At 29.6% G+C, this 14866-nt stretch overlaps 5 protein-coding genes and 1 long non-coding RNA gene across 15 annotated transcripts in view; 2 read left to right on the plus strand and 4 right to left on the minus strand.

Annotated features, from left to right (window-relative positions):
- Positions 1-92: 92 nt before the first annotated feature.
- LOC122627460 (beta-catenin-like protein 1) lies at positions 93-2960 on the minus strand. Its single transcript, XM_043808558.1, has 9 exons — positions 2831-2960; positions 2255-2637; positions 1842-2173; positions 1549-1772; positions 1274-1456; positions 1060-1207; positions 823-989; positions 528-711; positions 93-409 (listed from the first exon to the last, which is right to left on the minus strand). The coding sequence occupies exons 1-9, from the start codon at positions 2858-2860 to the stop codon at positions 321-323; spliced, it is 1740 nt and encodes a 579-aa protein (XP_043664493.1). The 5' UTR covers positions 2861-2960; the 3' UTR covers positions 93-320.
- A 223-nt stretch (positions 2961-3183) lies between these two features.
- Positions 3184-4147, plus strand: LOC122627461 (probable Golgi SNAP receptor complex member 2). The gene is made up of 2 exons (XM_043808559.1): positions 3184-3445; positions 3546-4147. Exons 1-2 carry the CDS (start codon positions 3306-3308, stop codon positions 4057-4059), a joined length of 654 nt encoding a protein of 217 aa, XP_043664494.1. The 5' UTR covers positions 3184-3305; the 3' UTR covers positions 4060-4147.
- Positions 3733-5273, minus strand: LOC122627463. The gene is made up of 2 exons (XR_006326862.1): positions 4987-5273; positions 3733-4754 (listed from the first exon to the last, which is right to left on the minus strand). It is a non-coding gene; the product is annotated as an uncharacterized LOC122627463 (long non-coding RNA).
- Positions 5274-5327: 54 nt separating this feature from the next.
- LOC122627458 (myotubularin-related protein 9) lies at positions 5328-9624 on the minus strand. 2 transcript variants are annotated; one of them, XM_043808557.1, is made up of 8 exons: positions 9429-9624; positions 7904-8026; positions 7612-7777; positions 7243-7529; positions 7056-7159; positions 6680-6984; positions 6276-6599; positions 5328-6208 (listed from the first exon to the last, which is right to left on the minus strand). In XM_043808557.1, exons 1-8 carry the CDS (start codon positions 9429-9431, stop codon positions 5808-5810), a joined length of 1713 nt encoding a protein of 570 aa, XP_043664492.1. In that variant the 5' UTR covers positions 9432-9624; the 3' UTR covers positions 5328-5807. The 2 variants fall into 2 exon arrangements, with proteins under 2 accessions (XP_043664492.1, XP_043664491.1); XM_043808556.1 differs by lacking the exon at positions 9429-9624 and having other exon boundaries at positions 7904-8080.
- LOC122627457 (protein kinase C-binding protein 1) lies at positions 8429-14646 on the plus strand. 7 transcript variants are annotated; one of them, XR_006326861.1, is made up of 10 exons: positions 8429-8559; positions 8671-8798; positions 8975-9183; positions 10041-10516; positions 10606-10930; positions 11035-11215; positions 11291-13162; positions 13236-13601; positions 13690-13823; positions 14047-14646. XR_006326861.1 is itself a non-coding variant. In XM_043808551.1 (10 exons), exons 5-10 carry the CDS (start codon positions 10059-10061, stop codon positions 14161-14163), a joined length of 3246 nt encoding a protein of 1081 aa, XP_043664486.1. In that variant the 5' UTR covers positions 8429-8559; positions 8671-8798; positions 8975-9183; positions 9264-9473; positions 10041-10058; the 3' UTR covers positions 14164-14646. The 7 variants fall into 7 exon arrangements, 6 of the variants coding, with proteins under 6 accessions (XP_043664486.1, XP_043664485.1, XP_043664489.1 ...); XM_043808551.1 differs by lacking the exon at positions 13690-13823 and adding an exon at positions 9264-9473 and having other exon boundaries at positions 13236-13528; XM_043808550.1 differs by lacking the exon at positions 13690-13823 and having other exon boundaries at positions 13236-13528.
- A 121-nt stretch (positions 14647-14767) lies between these two features.
- Positions 14768-14866, minus strand: part of LOC122627462 (40S ribosomal protein S8) — a 3507-nt gene continuing 3408 nt past the window's right edge. For 2 of the 3 annotated variants that reach the window (XM_043808562.1, XM_043808561.1), the window contains exon 6: positions 14768-14861. In XM_043808562.1, coding sequence (XP_043664497.1) covers positions 14809-14861 — 53 coding nt within the window. In that variant the 3' untranslated portion in view covers positions 14768-14808. The remainder of the gene's footprint in view (positions 14862-14866) is intronic. The other variant, XM_043808563.1, reaches the window with a different exon arrangement.

The raw sequence follows: 14866 nt of genomic DNA on the forward strand, positions 1-14866 counted from the left end.
TGTTCGTTACGATAAAAAAATCGATCTAGTGTACAGCAATTTTTTTTTTTTTTTTTTTTTTATTCTAAAAAATTATCAAATAACCCTTTATGTAGTTGAGTGAAAATCGTTTATCTTCGACTAGTATTGATACAAAAATTTGTTTTTTTAAGTTCTCGGTATACTTTATACTTTGATATGGAATTATTTTTCTTATATCATTACAATAACGTACTATTCATGTGTGTTCTTACTGTTCAAATATATCACATACTTAAAAATCGTTCCAAACGAAGTCGAAATTTATTGATTAATTGTAGTATATTGAAAGTTTAAATGAATCAAAATTTATCGATTAATTGCAGTATGTGTTGCTGCTCTGCCTCCCTCCATTCTGTATCTCCAGCATCTCCAAGATTTCCGGCATATTCTATGAAAGCATAAATATATATATATATATATATATATATATATATATATATATATGTTCAATAAAAAATAAGTCCTTTGAAAAATATTTTTATAACATTTTTTATATACACTTTTACCTCTCATAATATGTCTGATAGTTTTAAGAGATGCTCGTCTTTGAGCTAAAATTCTTGTAACTCTTTGTTTTACTGCAGGAGGACAACCAGTACAAGCTTCTAAGAGAACGTAATCTACCAATTGCAATATAAATAATCCTCCATCTAATCGTCTAAGATAAGACTCTTCTTCATCTTCGTCATCCTATATTTTTAAATAATATAATTCGTTAATTTCACATTAACAATAAATGTAAAAATGTAATGTAAATGTAAACGTAAAAAGAAAATTCTTATTTTATTGTATCGTATTAACTTTTGCAGTTTTCTCAACTTCTTCGACTTTTTCTAAGTATTTAAAATGTAATTCCATTAATCTATCCACTTTTTCATAATCATTTTCTGTAAATTTACTAAGTAATCTCTGACGTTGTTGTCCTTTACAATTTCTCAACATACTTGCTATTATCGATACCACGTGTTCTGCAAGAGGATTTAATTTTATATAAACAAAATCTTTTGCAGTGAATTAATTCATCTTATTACTTTTTACCTTCATGTTCTTCCGCTGTAAGCATTCGTTTTCTATTTTTAGTTGGAGTTTTCATAAAAAGAGGAAAGATTGTTCTAAGTCCAAGTATGTCAACAAATTTACTACAATTATCTTTCCCGTCAGGTCCGTTCATAGCATGATCTAAAACCTACAATATTTTCATACAATACTTGATCTCCTTAAACATTAAAAAAAGAAAGAAAGGGAAACCTACCTTGAGAGAACCGTTACGTGACATTTTTTTTTCTCGCAACATTAAATTCATTAACTGTAATCCTTCACCACGTAAAAATCTATCTCTATTTACAGTAGCCATTAAACTCGAACATAAAACATTAAATAAATTCTCCATCATTTCTTGTTCTTCGGCAGTTTGAGGGTCGTGTCGTTTGTAGTACTGTAAATAATAAACAATATTAAAATAATATAACATAAAATTAAGTTCTAATAAATATAAACAACAAACATATATAATAAAATGAAACATACAGCTAATTGTTGTAACAGTACATCAATACCATCAAGATCACCTAGAAGTAACCTATTTTCAGGTGTGTTTTGTACAAGAATTGATAAAAGTTCACTGGCATAAAGTTTATTCGCGTCAAATGGCATTTTTGCTTTAATTCTACGTAACAACCATTGCATTAAGCCCTGTTTCCCAGCATCGGTACATAATTCTGGTCTAAATTCCAATAAATTTTCAAATATGGCTGTAATAAATAAATAGATTTAATATAATTATACACAAATATATTTTAAATATATAAAATGATATATACCAAGTGTATTATGTACTCCATCACTCTCTTCTTTCACATTTTCATCTAACCTTTCCAAATTTTGAACAAGAAGAGCACTAACTTGCTGTTCCAATAATGCATCTATGAGAGTATCTGCTCCTTCTTGACTCTCATGTAAAATATCAACGTCTGTAAGTTCTTGTAAAAGATCCACTATACCAACTGCTATATCTGTATTTTCGTGAGATAACAGTTCAAGTAACGAAGGTACTGCACCAAGTTCTACCATTAACGGATAAAGATCTGGATTAGTTGCAACGACATGTAATTCTTGAAGTGTTTCGTGAAGTTCGACTTCAGATTCTATAAACCTATGAAATTTATAAAAATACAATTAAAAGAATTGTATATCAAGTATAAATACAAAAGTTAAATTGAAATATATGACATACTTTTCTGGCTGATCTGGAAATTTAACTCTCATTTCTTGATTTCTAAGAGCTCTCTTTTCGAATAGTAAAACCATTCTTTTTAAAGTAGCTTCATCCAATGCCTCTACTTCAGGTGCTTCAGTCTCTACATATTTTAAAATGTCTTGTTTTTCTTTTTCTGTTAACTGTGGCTCAACTACATCATTGGCAGGCGAAGGCAATGCAGCCCTTATCGGAGTTGGAGGTTCATTATTTCTAATTGGAGTCTGTCCATCTGTCTCTCTTATTTGTCTTTGACGTGCGTGATATGGTGTTTTAATAACTCTCTTTGGTTTCTTAGAACTTTCCCATTCTTCGTCGTCATCTTCTTCTCCAATTGTTGGACGCTTTGGTGTGTTAGGTGGCTAGATAAATAATATTTAATATGTACATAAGATTTTATAATCATGTTAATTCATAAAGAAAATACATTCAGATAAATTATAGCGAAAATGTTTTAAAAAGTAAGGTTAAATTTGTCGCTATATAATATAATTGAATATAAGATTTTTATATTCTCATTTTCTACGTAACCTATATATAATTTATAAAAATTACCTTATAAGATAATAATTCACCAATATCCATATCAAAAATATGCACTAAAATTATTTCTTTATTTACATAGGTACATTTAGTACAATGTCACACCAGTAAGCGTCGTCGATTTTAATAACAAGATGGCGCTGCAAACGTTCATTCGTAAAGTAATAAAATTTTTGATAGGTATCAAATAATGTAGCTGTTAAATAAATGTTAAATAAATTGTATCATATTAAAATCAACAAACTAGGAGAAAAAAATAATAAAAACTTGCATTTAAATTAATTTAATCTGTTATTATTGATCAAAATTTTTCTATGGTTACAACTTGTAATTACGTATGTCATATCAAAGATGTCGCCTTTTTTCTACACTTGGGTTCATTCAATATGTTCAATGTATGTTTGTAGGTACACGTCATAAGTTTATCCTACAATTATTGCTAAAACTTAGTTTTACAAAAGAATTTTGAAATAAATTTAATCAAAATATGGAGACGTTGTATCATCAGACAAATAAATTGGTTCAAGAAACGCAACTTCTTTTTTCGCAATTGGAAAAAAAATCTCCTAACCTGGATTTAAAGGAAATAGAAAATGCCATAGAATTCAAAATCAGTCTGATCAACAGGTAGCCAAAGCAACAATTTTATTGTTGCTTTTATTAATTATTTTTGCAGTAATAGTTTATAACTTGTTTATTGAATGTAGTTTTTAACAAATGCTTTCAGTAACTGTGAACGACTAGATGTACTTTGTTTAAAAGGATCCATTTCGCCTATTTCGCCTTTCAAAAGACAAAATGCAAAAATGAGAGTCGATCAACTTAAATACGACAGCCGTCATTTGAATGCTGCGTTAAATAGTTGGAGAAATCAATTAATTAGAAAGCAACAAGAAGAAGCAGACCGAGAAGCATTATTGTCGCAAACATTTACTGCGAATGATCACATTGATATTATGATAGATCAAAATACACAACATAATTATAGTTTACGAAATGCAGTAAATGGTGTAGACGATCTTATTTCGCATGGAACAGGGATCTTAGATAGTCTAAGATCGCAAAGAATTACTTTAAAGGGAGCTCACAAACGTTTGATAGATATTGGTAACACTTTAGGTCTTTCAAATACAACTATGAGGCTTATAGAACATAGAGCTCGTCAAGATGGATTTATTTTAGTCGGTGGTATGCTTTTTACATGCATAGTGATAATCCTAGTCATTATTTATCTTACGTAGAAAGAGAGAGGACATAAACAATGATAAACGTGTTTATATACATGCTTGATACACTCCAACAAATATATTCAATATTGCCTTATTTAAAGTATTAAGATTTTGATTTTGATGCGATCCATGTGTTAAAATTATTAGGAAAATTTTAATATAAATATTTGTATATATTTAAATAAATAAGACTCTAGAAATCTAGAGAACAACGTAGTAATTTCAGACTGAAAAAAATACATTCTATAATGGTTTCACAATGTCAGCAATATCATTTAATTCCAAGCGAGATGTTCCGTGTAAATCTTTCTTTGTGTGATTCTGTAGGGGCCTTTCTCCCACTTCTAAGGGTTTTACTGGTCGAAGAAGTAGGGAGGGCAAACCTCCAAGTCCCCTTCTCTCGATTCCCCTACCTATAATTTCCACTATAACAGCGTTTACAAACGCATCATTCTACGTTGTGACTGCTGACGGAGTTAGTGGTGTCTGATTCTTCTCAAGATAATATCTACGAAAAATTTATTTTTTTGCTTTAAAGCAACAACTTGCCGAAGAAAATCGATTATCCGGCGGCCCTGGATGGGTTTGAATTCAGTCCACGTTTTTTGATTTTATTCGTGACTAGATCCACACTCATCCAAGGATACCGGGCTTTAAATTCGATCTATAATCATTTTTCAAATCGATCATGCCCTGATTGATTTTAGCTGTGAAAAAAAAATTATTACTTATTATATTCTTAATATTTAATGTATCAATTGGATCATCCGAATTGTATACAAATTTCAAGCAACACATCTAACTATATACATATTTTGAAGTTTTTAATGCTTGTTTCCATTATAGGAAAGATATTTATATTTTTTCTTTTACATGGAAAAAAAAAAAAAAAAAAAAGAAAACTATATAAAATTAAAGCAAGATTTTGTACATTCTTACCAGATCTAACACGTAAACGAAAGATTCTCACAACTCAAGTCGATGGCCGTGGGATTCCTTTCAGTTTCTTTGTGTATGAACACCTGCCGTGTTCCCCTCCAATCTTCTCCTCTTTCCCTTCGAAACATCAATCCTACCCCCTTAACCTCTCCCACCGAAATAACGGTAAAAACTTGCTTATATTCTTAAAGCTTTGTACTACTATGCTACGTACCTCCAAATAAACAATTTGAAGGACGATTATACATATCATTACTTTATTAATATCTGTGTGTGTGTGTGTGTGTGTGTGTATATTTCATGTAACTTTGTCAATTAAAATGTTATTTGTTTCATTGGAAAAAGTAATAATCGATTACCAAATTTTGTTACGTATTATACATAATATTAAAATAATATTTAAAGTATTACTAGGTACTATTTAAAATTTCTTTCTTTCTTTTTCTTTGCATAGATAAGTACTTTATATATGAAGACCTTCTAAATATCATGTTGACAATATAATTTTCACACATATTGCTAAAATGTTCATCAATTTATATTACGAAATTTTGTTTAGTCATGCTCATACTTATTTTTTTTTTTTGTTTTCTTAATCTTCATAAAAGATAATAAACTATATTTCTGATACAATCAAAGTGTAGAAAAACATTAATTAAATAAATATTAATAGTTGTATAATCGTATAATAAAGTATGAACATGGATCTATTGGCAAATGTGACAATTACTTATCCATTAACATTATATCAGATAAAATTAAATTTACAAAATATTAGGACAATATGAAGTTTTTTTCTTTTCAGATCATTATAATTTATATCAAGTGCTTTGCGATTCTAAACTTAATTGTGCTACAAGAGTATGTTCTTCCTGAACGTCAAAATCGAAAGACATATCAGGATTCTCACGAATTTCCTCTAATGCACGTTTGATTTGTGCATGTAATTGGACAGCTACTTTTTTCACAGCTAAATGATTTTGTTTTATTTGTTTTGCACAAGAAAGAGCACCATTCCAGGACGAAGCACTGGTGTGTGCAAGGTAAAGTTCTTTCCACAATTGAATACTGATAGGTGCAACACTAGGCCAAATAACTCCAGGATTTGGATCATACAAAGGATTTAACCATTTTTCTAATACTTCTGGTTGATTCATGTAGGACCATAAACTATAAGTATGTTCAGACAATTGAAGTTGGACTCTTTCTGCTTCTGAATCACCTATAAAAGTAATATATAATTAATATATTAAAGTATTTCGAAAATTCGTATAAATTTATTAATGTACCTAAAAATGTTCCGAATTCTGAACAGTAGCTATGTCTATACAATTCTATCAATAAATCCACTCTATATTCGAAACTAAATTGAAATTGATAATAAAGCTGGTAAAGACAATCAAGGAAAAGTAAGAACGTTGGAGCATGTGTTGGACTTTGAGAATGAGAAGGATGATATGGTCCGTGCCGTGTTCGAGTGAAAAACTGATGACCAGCTTGTAACCATTCTCGTTCTATAAGAGCTTGTAGACCACGTACGGTACGGCAATCAGGATTCAATATTGTTTGTGCCAAACTTGTCACAATTAATGTTGAATCTCTACCTGTACTTCCTACAATGGACAAAAATATATATATTCATTTGTATTATATTATTATTTAAAATTGTTAAGAATATATTTATTCCTTATACCATGAACTAACACAGCTGCAACTTCCTGATGTAGACACTGAGCAGTTACACAAGCAGCATTTAAAGCACTTTGAACGGCAGTTAACCATCCACTGCTTTCAAGTCTAGACAACCATTGTGATGTAGAACTAGCTACATCATTACAAGCCTCTATTAATTTAAAAAAACTGTCTGCTAAATCATGAGGCCGTGGCACCGCTTTATGTACTTTTCTCCATTGAGGATAAGCAGCATCCATTTCTGTACCACCACCCTTCGCTCTTGAACTTTGAGCTTGGGTAACAGATCTTGTATCTACTATATACCTGGCAATAAGTTTCCATTCAATCATTCTAAATTGTAATTGAATTATTTTATGTCAATGATTAATACATACCCTCGTCTCCCAGGACCTAAGACTGCATTTAATAGCCTTTCATCTTCCTTACATCTTTTACCAGTAGCACCACACATCGGTTGACTACCCCGTAATAGAATACTCTATAAAAAATAAAATATGTAAAATTAAATATTTTTACATTTCCTTAATAATAGTCAAATAGCATTGATTTTTGTATTTTTACCCCGCCTTCGTGTCTATAACATAAAACAGGAAATCTACCACCATCTCGAAAACTAGCAGAAGATATTATAACTTTATCTTCTATATGTCTAGGTACTATAACGGCTGATGGGTAAGAATTACAAACTTTGTAATCTATATTCAAATAACTGATTCTCCATTCTTCGGCGTACGCAGCCAATAATCTAGACCATTCTGAAACAGGAGCAAATGCTGTCCATCCATCTTCTATTTGTATTACATTTGTTGCTTTTGGTCTATAGAAAAAGGGATATTGAAGTGTTTGTTCTGCGAAAATACATAATGCATTATATGATGACAATGAATGATATATTATATTATTAAAAATTATAGATCTAAATATAGCTACCTAATGATGCTAATCTCTCTATAGACAACATGACGCTGATTAAATCATCTGTAGAATTAATATCCAATTGAAGTACACGAAAATCTTTACATTTTAATATGATACTGCCTCCAGGACTTTGAGTATTTAATTTTTTTTCTATTACATCAATATTCCTATATATAAGCTAAGGAAAGTAGATAATTTAGTAATGTTTATAAAATGAATAAAATATGATATTTACATTTATATAATATCTATCGATCTTATTTAATATTATTGATTTAATTTAATATTATTATAAAAATCTCACCCATAACTCCTGTTCATCACCTTGTCTTGAAGATAAGATAAGATTGTGGCTACTAATACATAATGTTCCTTCCAAACTTTTATTATTACTATCACTTTTATCAATTAATACAACATTGTCGACCTTCGGAATCAAAATTAAATGTCCACATTCCATTTTATATATAAATTTTAATTTTTATATTTATTGATAAATAATTGAAGCAGAAAGGAACACTTTGACAGATCAACATAACCTAACAATGTTACAATACATTGCTATCAATGAAAAATACACTTTTTCGGTGAGTCAAAATGACACTTCGAATAAAAAATTGATCGTAATTTTTCCAATTTGTTTACCGTTAATATATACGCATTTTTTATATATTTTTAATCTAATTCAAGAATCTGGCATCTGTTAACTTTCTGTTTGTATCGATAAGGTCTATAAGCTATCTGTATTTATGCAGTTTCCATATCTCTATGTGTTGGTCACGAAATATCACCATGTGTGTGTGTGTGTATGTATGTAGTGGTGCGTATCTATATGTAGTTCCACGAGAGCATTTAGAATAGTCACGTGACTAAATTCTTTCACTAACCTCACTTGTCACTTACTATGTTTGCTATAGTGTCTTAAATGGCTTACAATATCGAATTAATTCAATACTGCTTGTGAGTTAAATTACTTTATATGTATATATATATACACTCGCACACGCATATCTACAACGAACATTTATTCAATTGTTTATTTTGAGGTTACTTTGATGAATTATGTTTCAGAAGTTATACAACCGATTACTTCGCAGCATTATATTGTATTATTTTAAAGAAGTCAACGAAGGATGACAATGAAGAGGATAAAGACGAATATTTATACAACGATAGCATCTTCGATAATTACGAATATGGTATTATAAATTTTGTATAATTTACTAGATTAGACATGTTTTTAATTTCTAAAAACTCTAACCTCATTCACGGGGTATTAACATTTCTATCATAATATAATTTTTCTATGTATAATCTCTCAAAAGGGACATTCTTGTTATAGAATATTAATAACAATATTTTTTATTATTTACAGAATTGACAGCTTTCATAATTGTGAAGAATAGTTATGAAGTATAAGTTTTAACGAAATATCACGTGACCAATTATCAATTCAATATACCGTCGAAAGATGGAAGCACTAAAGAGGCAAAGTTGGCATATAGGAAAAGGAAAGAAATCTCTGGGGTAAAGTCGTGTGAGTTGGTGTTGTCGCTTTTAATTCACAACTATCCATATTATGTGGTAGGTAATATATTAATAGAATTTAATTATTAATATCGAATTTATTCTTGGATCGACAAATTACCATAGAAATTTTCTAGGAAGTAACTGCTTTGTCCACATTTTTCATAACAAAGCACTACTTCTATGAGTATTTTTATACACATACATATATGTCTGAGAGATATATATGTGTGTGTGTGTGTGGATGGGATATATGAACGATTTGTACATTATCAATATACGTATATGAATATAGTACTTACCATAGAAATATACGTGGAACATTATTAAGTTTCATCCTTTTTAATGTAAGTTTCTTTTTGATTTTTACTACAATACAATGCTTAATAATGCTTAAATCACATTAGATATGTGGGTAACATGTATCATATAGCTGGTCTATTTTTTGTCAAGTATAATTCTATATACATTCCTTTAGCATGATGTTATATATAATGCTGTCTGTAAATTTATAATATCTACTTTCCCAAAAATCAATACAGTACCAACTAATTTGTAGAAATTAGTGAATATATATAAACATGTAAAATATTTATATATACATTTATGGATATGATTTAATGATATCAAATTACACATATGTTTTCCTTTTACACAATCATTTAATTAATTATATTATTTTATTATATACTTTATTCTTTTAACATTCTGTTATACCATATTTTATTATTTAGTTATTTCAGATATAATTATCGTTTTATATATGCAAATGTATATATATATAAATAATTTTTTATTATTAATTGATAATTCATAACATATATAAAATATTAATCTTGATCTTGAACAAGATAATATCTTGTTTATTTGAAGTATCAAGAAAATAATGAATTTTTTTGTATTCTCTCATTTAGTAAACTGCAAAAGTAAATATGGATACCTCAACAAAGTTGAGTGATGATACTAATTTGGAATCAAAAAGTGAATGTTCAGTTTCAAGTGAATCAAAAAACGATTCATTAAAACCTACTAATCAAGTTGACACTACAAATGTTGCTCTCAAGGAAAAAGAAAATGTAGATAAAATCAATGATATCAAAGATGCAATAAATGAAATTGATGCAGAAAACACTACTGCAAATGCAAGTTGTGTTAAGGTAGAAAATGAAAGTAATTCGAAAAATATTATTACACCGAGTATTGATACACCGAGTACTGATATACAATATAGTATCCAAGTAAAAGAAATAAAAACGGAACAGAAAAACGAAAATTTAACAGAAGATACATCATCGAACGTAGATACTGTGAAAGAGAGTTGTGAAGCTACTACAACAGATACAACAGAAAAGAATATTAATAATGTAAAAAGAAAGCGTAGAACTTTAAGGTAATTTCTACATTGTTAACTGGTTTCAATTCTTTTCTTTATTTGGTTATCATTACTCTGTTATAAGTATCATTAATAATAATTTATAGTACACAAGAAAGTACTTCCCTTTCTGAAGAAAATGGAGTTAGAAGCAAACGAAAAAAATTGAAAAATGCAAGTGATAAATTCTGTTGGAGATGTCACAAAGAATCGACAGAAGCACGTTGCAGTGCTTGTCCACGATCATGGCATCGTAGATGTATGGGGGGTACACCACCAATTTCTGTTCATAATTGGATTTGTGGCGAATGTGCTATGATATTGAAAGCAGAAAATGCAGAAACACGTTCTGCAGCAATGGCAGAATTATCAGTTGATCAATTGTGTATGTTGCTTAAACATGTAGTTCAAAGAATGCGTGAATATTCTGGTGTATGTATGCATTCAGTTTCCTATGTTCTTATTTTACTAAATTATTTCTAAGCTTATCTTCTATTATTTTTCTTTCGTTAATAAATTAACATATTTTTTTTTAGTCTGAACCATTTTGGAAGCCCGTAGAACTCAATGAAACTCCAAACTATTTGGATTATGTTGTCAAACCAATGGATTTAAATCTTTTAGAATCTAATGTACGTTCAAAACTTTATGGCAGTACTGATGCATTTATGTCTGATGCCAAATGGATACAACACAATTGCATTGTTTATAATACATGTACGTAAGATAGATTATAATTATATACACATCACAGTGTTATAGAACAATCCTAATAACTAAAGTCTTTCACAGGTGGTGGAGTTTATGCAGATACATCTAAATTAACAAATACTGCAAAACAAATAATTAAAGTGGCACGTCAAGAAGTATCAGAAATCGAGGCTTGTCCAGATTGTTACGCACATTCGCGTAATTTACCTAGGCCGCAACCGTCATGGTTTATCGAGCCTTGTCGTCAACCACATCCACTTGTATGGGCTAAATTGAAAGGTTTTCCTTTTTGGCCTGCTAAAGCTATGCCAAGATTAAATTCTCAAGGTTTCGTAGATGTTCGTTTTTTCGGAGAACACGATCGGGCATGGATACCACCTCGAGATCTTTATTTATATTCTGAAGATCCACCTGCTCCGTTACCTCGCAAAAGAAAAGTTGATATGGACGAATGTGTTAGAGAAATTACCCGACACTGTCGTAAACTTGAGCTTGTATTTGGTAAATTTAAATTTGCACCACCGAAAGTACAATACAATCCGCACGATCCAATGCAAATAAAACTGATGCTACCAAACTACGATCCTCTTCAACCAAATAATTGTACATCTTCTGAATTTTTGGTACCTAAAAAGAAGGCTGCTTTTCGGAAACGTAATCTTTCTATCAAGGATAAATCGCAAACTGAAACTTCTGCGATTGACAACAAACTTGATTCTGATACGACTGCTTCTGACGATGAAAATAAATCTCGAAATAAAACACAGAAATTAACCATATCTGATCAGTCTTCTCCGAGTTCAGACAATAGTATTAATTTAGATATGCTGCAAAGCGAATTCAAGAAGAAAATGGTTAATATAGAAAACAAGATGTCTATGGAAAATGTATCAACAGAAGAAAATGAATCTATTAAATCAGATCGAAAGAACATTGAAGAAAATAATACGAACGCTCATCTACAAAGACCTAACGAATCTAATTTACCTATATTAAAAAATAATTTACATATTACACATGACAATTTAATAACTACTGACCAAGTTTTAAAACATAATGAATCTTTAAAAATGGAGCAAGCATCAAAGAAACATTCCACTGTAAAACCTACTGCCAATAAAAGTAATACTTCTGAACTTTTGAAAATAGCATCTAAGCTTACAAAAAATACTGTTAAAGTTTATAAACCAAAAACGAGATTGGTTGACAAATTAAATGCAGAAAAAGCTTTAAAATCTTTATCTGAAAATGAACAAAAAACTAAAACAGGATTACCAAGCATGGAATCAATGATTCCTGTTACTCTACCTTTATTACAAAGTAATAAACACGATCTACCGAATAAAATAACAACAAATGCAACTGCCACCTCGTCTGTTTCGACCTTTACTACCATATCGCAAAACAACATACGATTTTTTGCATCAAATTCAACATTAGGTCAAACGACACTTGTGACAAATACTAAATCAGTAGATACAGTACAACAATCTACATTAGCAGAGAATAATTTAACGAGTAAAGAGACTTGCACGATCATAAAATCAGGTTCAAAAGAACAAAAAAGAGAGAGCAAAGCAAGAAAATCTTTCCCCAACAAACCATCTATTTATCCGCAAATTACACTTCATTCGCCATCGAATACATTATCTAGTTCAACGGAATCTACGATCTATATCACGACTCCTCAGAAAGAAAATTCTATTGGGTATCAATTACTTCCTCCAGAAGCTGGACCTCTTAGTGCTCGTTTGTATCATGGTGCTGAAGAATTAGCGAAAAGAATGGCTCAGTTAATGGAGGAAGCATATCGAGAAGCTGCTCATAGCAGTCAAAACTGTGAGGATGATACTACTGATAAGCATCATGCTACAGTACACTTTTTACGATTACAGATTGAACGCATGAGGTGGCAACATCAACAACAATTAGCAGAACTAAAACACAATACTGGTACCTTATAATTTTTTGTAATATTTCAGCATGATATATACATGACAATTTTAATTTACCTTATAATTTTTAGATCGTATGTTACGAGAAATGAAAGCAAGCCTGGAAGTAGAACGACTTCGAGCTGTTGAAGAAACTCGTAGAGAAATAGAACAAGAAAAAATAAGATGTATTGAAGAGACAAAACGTAAACAATGGTGTGCTATGTGTCATCGTGAAGCGTTATTTTATTGCTGTTGGAATACAGCTTATTGTGATTATGCATGTCAACAGTCTCATTGGCCAACCCATATGAGATCATGTGCTCAAAAACCTTCTTTTACTACAATTGTTACAACTACAGCTGTAGGATCAAGTCAACAACAGGTGATGCCCAAGCTCATCATGATAAATGTGCAACATGCATCATAAATCGTACAGAGGGCATAGAGTCATTGGTGTAAGTCTGTAATGTTGAAAGCCAAAAATACTAAATAATAAAGTATTGCTGTAAAGATACTTTACATAATACCATTTGCTTTTTACAGTAACAGATTTCTATTCATATATTTCTACACTGGCTTAACGTATCAATCTGATAAAATGGAATTCTTAATATAGGCAACATATACTTTGTGATATAACGAAGAGAAAAAAATAAATAAGTGTATTTTTTACCAAGGTATCACTTAATTCACAATAAGTTATTACAGTATATTCGTTTAAAAACAAAATAACTTATAATTTTATTAATTCATAAAAATACTTTGACAATTTTACAATCAAGATATATCCAAGGCTTACACTACATATACTCTGAACTCTCCAAATTTTGAAGTGTTATTATTTGTAAATGTTCTCTTTGCAATATCATTATTGTATTAATTTTTTTACTTTATTTTCAGAATATTAATACGAAAGTATGTAACCCTGCGTGCAGAGTTTATTCTTTACCACATAATAAATCACCTGGATTATCAACATCTCATTATGTTTCATGTTCTAAAAATGAAGACAATTAAGATCTTTCATAAATAGATATCATGTTGAAACTATTTGCAATCAATAATATAGTTCAATACACATTGTGTAAACTGATTTTAAATAGCTATTTTAAATAATTTTGTCTAAATACATCTTGTCAATTATGTATTGATATTAGCTATTAGAATAGAATAATCGTAGACATTAAATATTTTGTTGTATATTTGTGATGCATTAAGTCAAATATCTTAAAATTGAAAATAAAAGTAATTTTATAAAAATGTATATGTATGTAAATATTGGTGATTGAACAAGTATTTACTTTGTAAAAATGGATTTAATACGTAAAATACTTTATATTACTGTAAAAGAAATTAAAAACTGAATACATTCTGAACAAATGTATCACTATAAAGATCATGTTTACTATACTCATATAGTATGTTAAGCCATCGTAATTTCAACATTTTGGAATACAATTAATTAGTAATAATAAAAAGTAACAGTAATTCAAATGTAAATTATCTACTATTACCACATATATATATATATACAAAAATCAACATAATCTGCAAGAAAATTTTTTTGTACTATATGAACCATAGAAGGTAATTGGTATTTACACAAAAGTAATTTTACACATTTTGTCATCCGGAGATAATTTTATTTACAAAATTACATGCTTACTTAGCTTTTTTGCTCTTAATTTTTCTCATATAGAACTCTAATTCTTTACCTTCG

Source organism: Vespula pensylvanica, chromosome 3 (genome assembly GCF_014466175.1).
Source record: "Vespula pensylvanica isolate Volc-1 chromosome 3, ASM1446617v1, whole genome shotgun sequence".
Taxonomy (NCBI): Eukaryota; Metazoa; Arthropoda; class Insecta; order Hymenoptera; family Vespidae; genus Vespula; species Vespula pensylvanica.

What these genes read in the sequence shown, in the direction of transcription:
- LOC122627457 (XM_043808551.1), top strand. Translation starts at nt 10,059, where the DNA reads ATGGATACCTCAACAAAGTTGAGTGATGATACTAATTTGGAATCAAAA. An exon ending in AGAAAGCGTAGAACTTTAAG is followed by an intron (nt 10,517 to 10,605) that starts GTAATTTCTACA and finishes AATAATTTATAG; the next exon opens with TACACAAGAAAGTACTTCCC. An exon ending in TTGCATTGTTTATAATACAT is followed by an intron (nt 11,216 to 11,290) that starts GTACGTAAGATA and finishes AGTCTTTCACAG; the next exon opens with GTGGTGGAGTTTATGCAGAT.
- LOC122627458 (XM_043808556.1), bottom strand. Translation starts at nt 8,059, where the DNA reads ATGGAATGTGGACATTTAATTTTGATTCCGAAGGTCGACAATGTTGTA. An exon ending in GTTATAGACACGAAGGCGGG is followed by an intron (nt 7,160 to 7,242) that starts GTAAAAATACAA and finishes TATTTTTTATAG; the next exon opens with AGTATTCTATTACGGGGTAG. An exon ending in TGCAGCTGTGTTAGTTCATG is followed by an intron (nt 6,600 to 6,679) that starts GTATAAGGAATA and finishes TGTCCATTGTAG; the next exon opens with GAAGTACAGGTAGAGATTCA.
- LOC122627460 (XM_043808558.1), bottom strand. Translation starts at nt 2,860, where the DNA reads ATGGATATTGGTGAATTATTATCTTATAAG. An exon ending in TGGAGTACATAATACACTTG is followed by an intron (nt 1,773 to 1,841) that starts GTATATATCATT and finishes TATTTATTACAG; the next exon opens with CCATATTTGAAAATTTATTG. An exon ending in TACAGCGGAAGAACATGAAG is followed by an intron (nt 990 to 1,059) that starts GTAAAAAGTAAT and finishes ATCCTCTTGCAG; the next exon opens with AACACGTGGTATCGATAATA.
- LOC122627461 (XM_043808559.1), top strand. Translation starts at nt 3,306, where the DNA reads ATGGAGACGTTGTATCATCAGACAAATAAATTGGTTCAAGAAACGCAA. An exon ending in AAAATCAGTCTGATCAACAG is followed by an intron (nt 3,446 to 3,545) that starts GTAGCCAAAGCA and finishes AAATGCTTTCAG; the next exon opens with TAACTGTGAACGACTAGATG.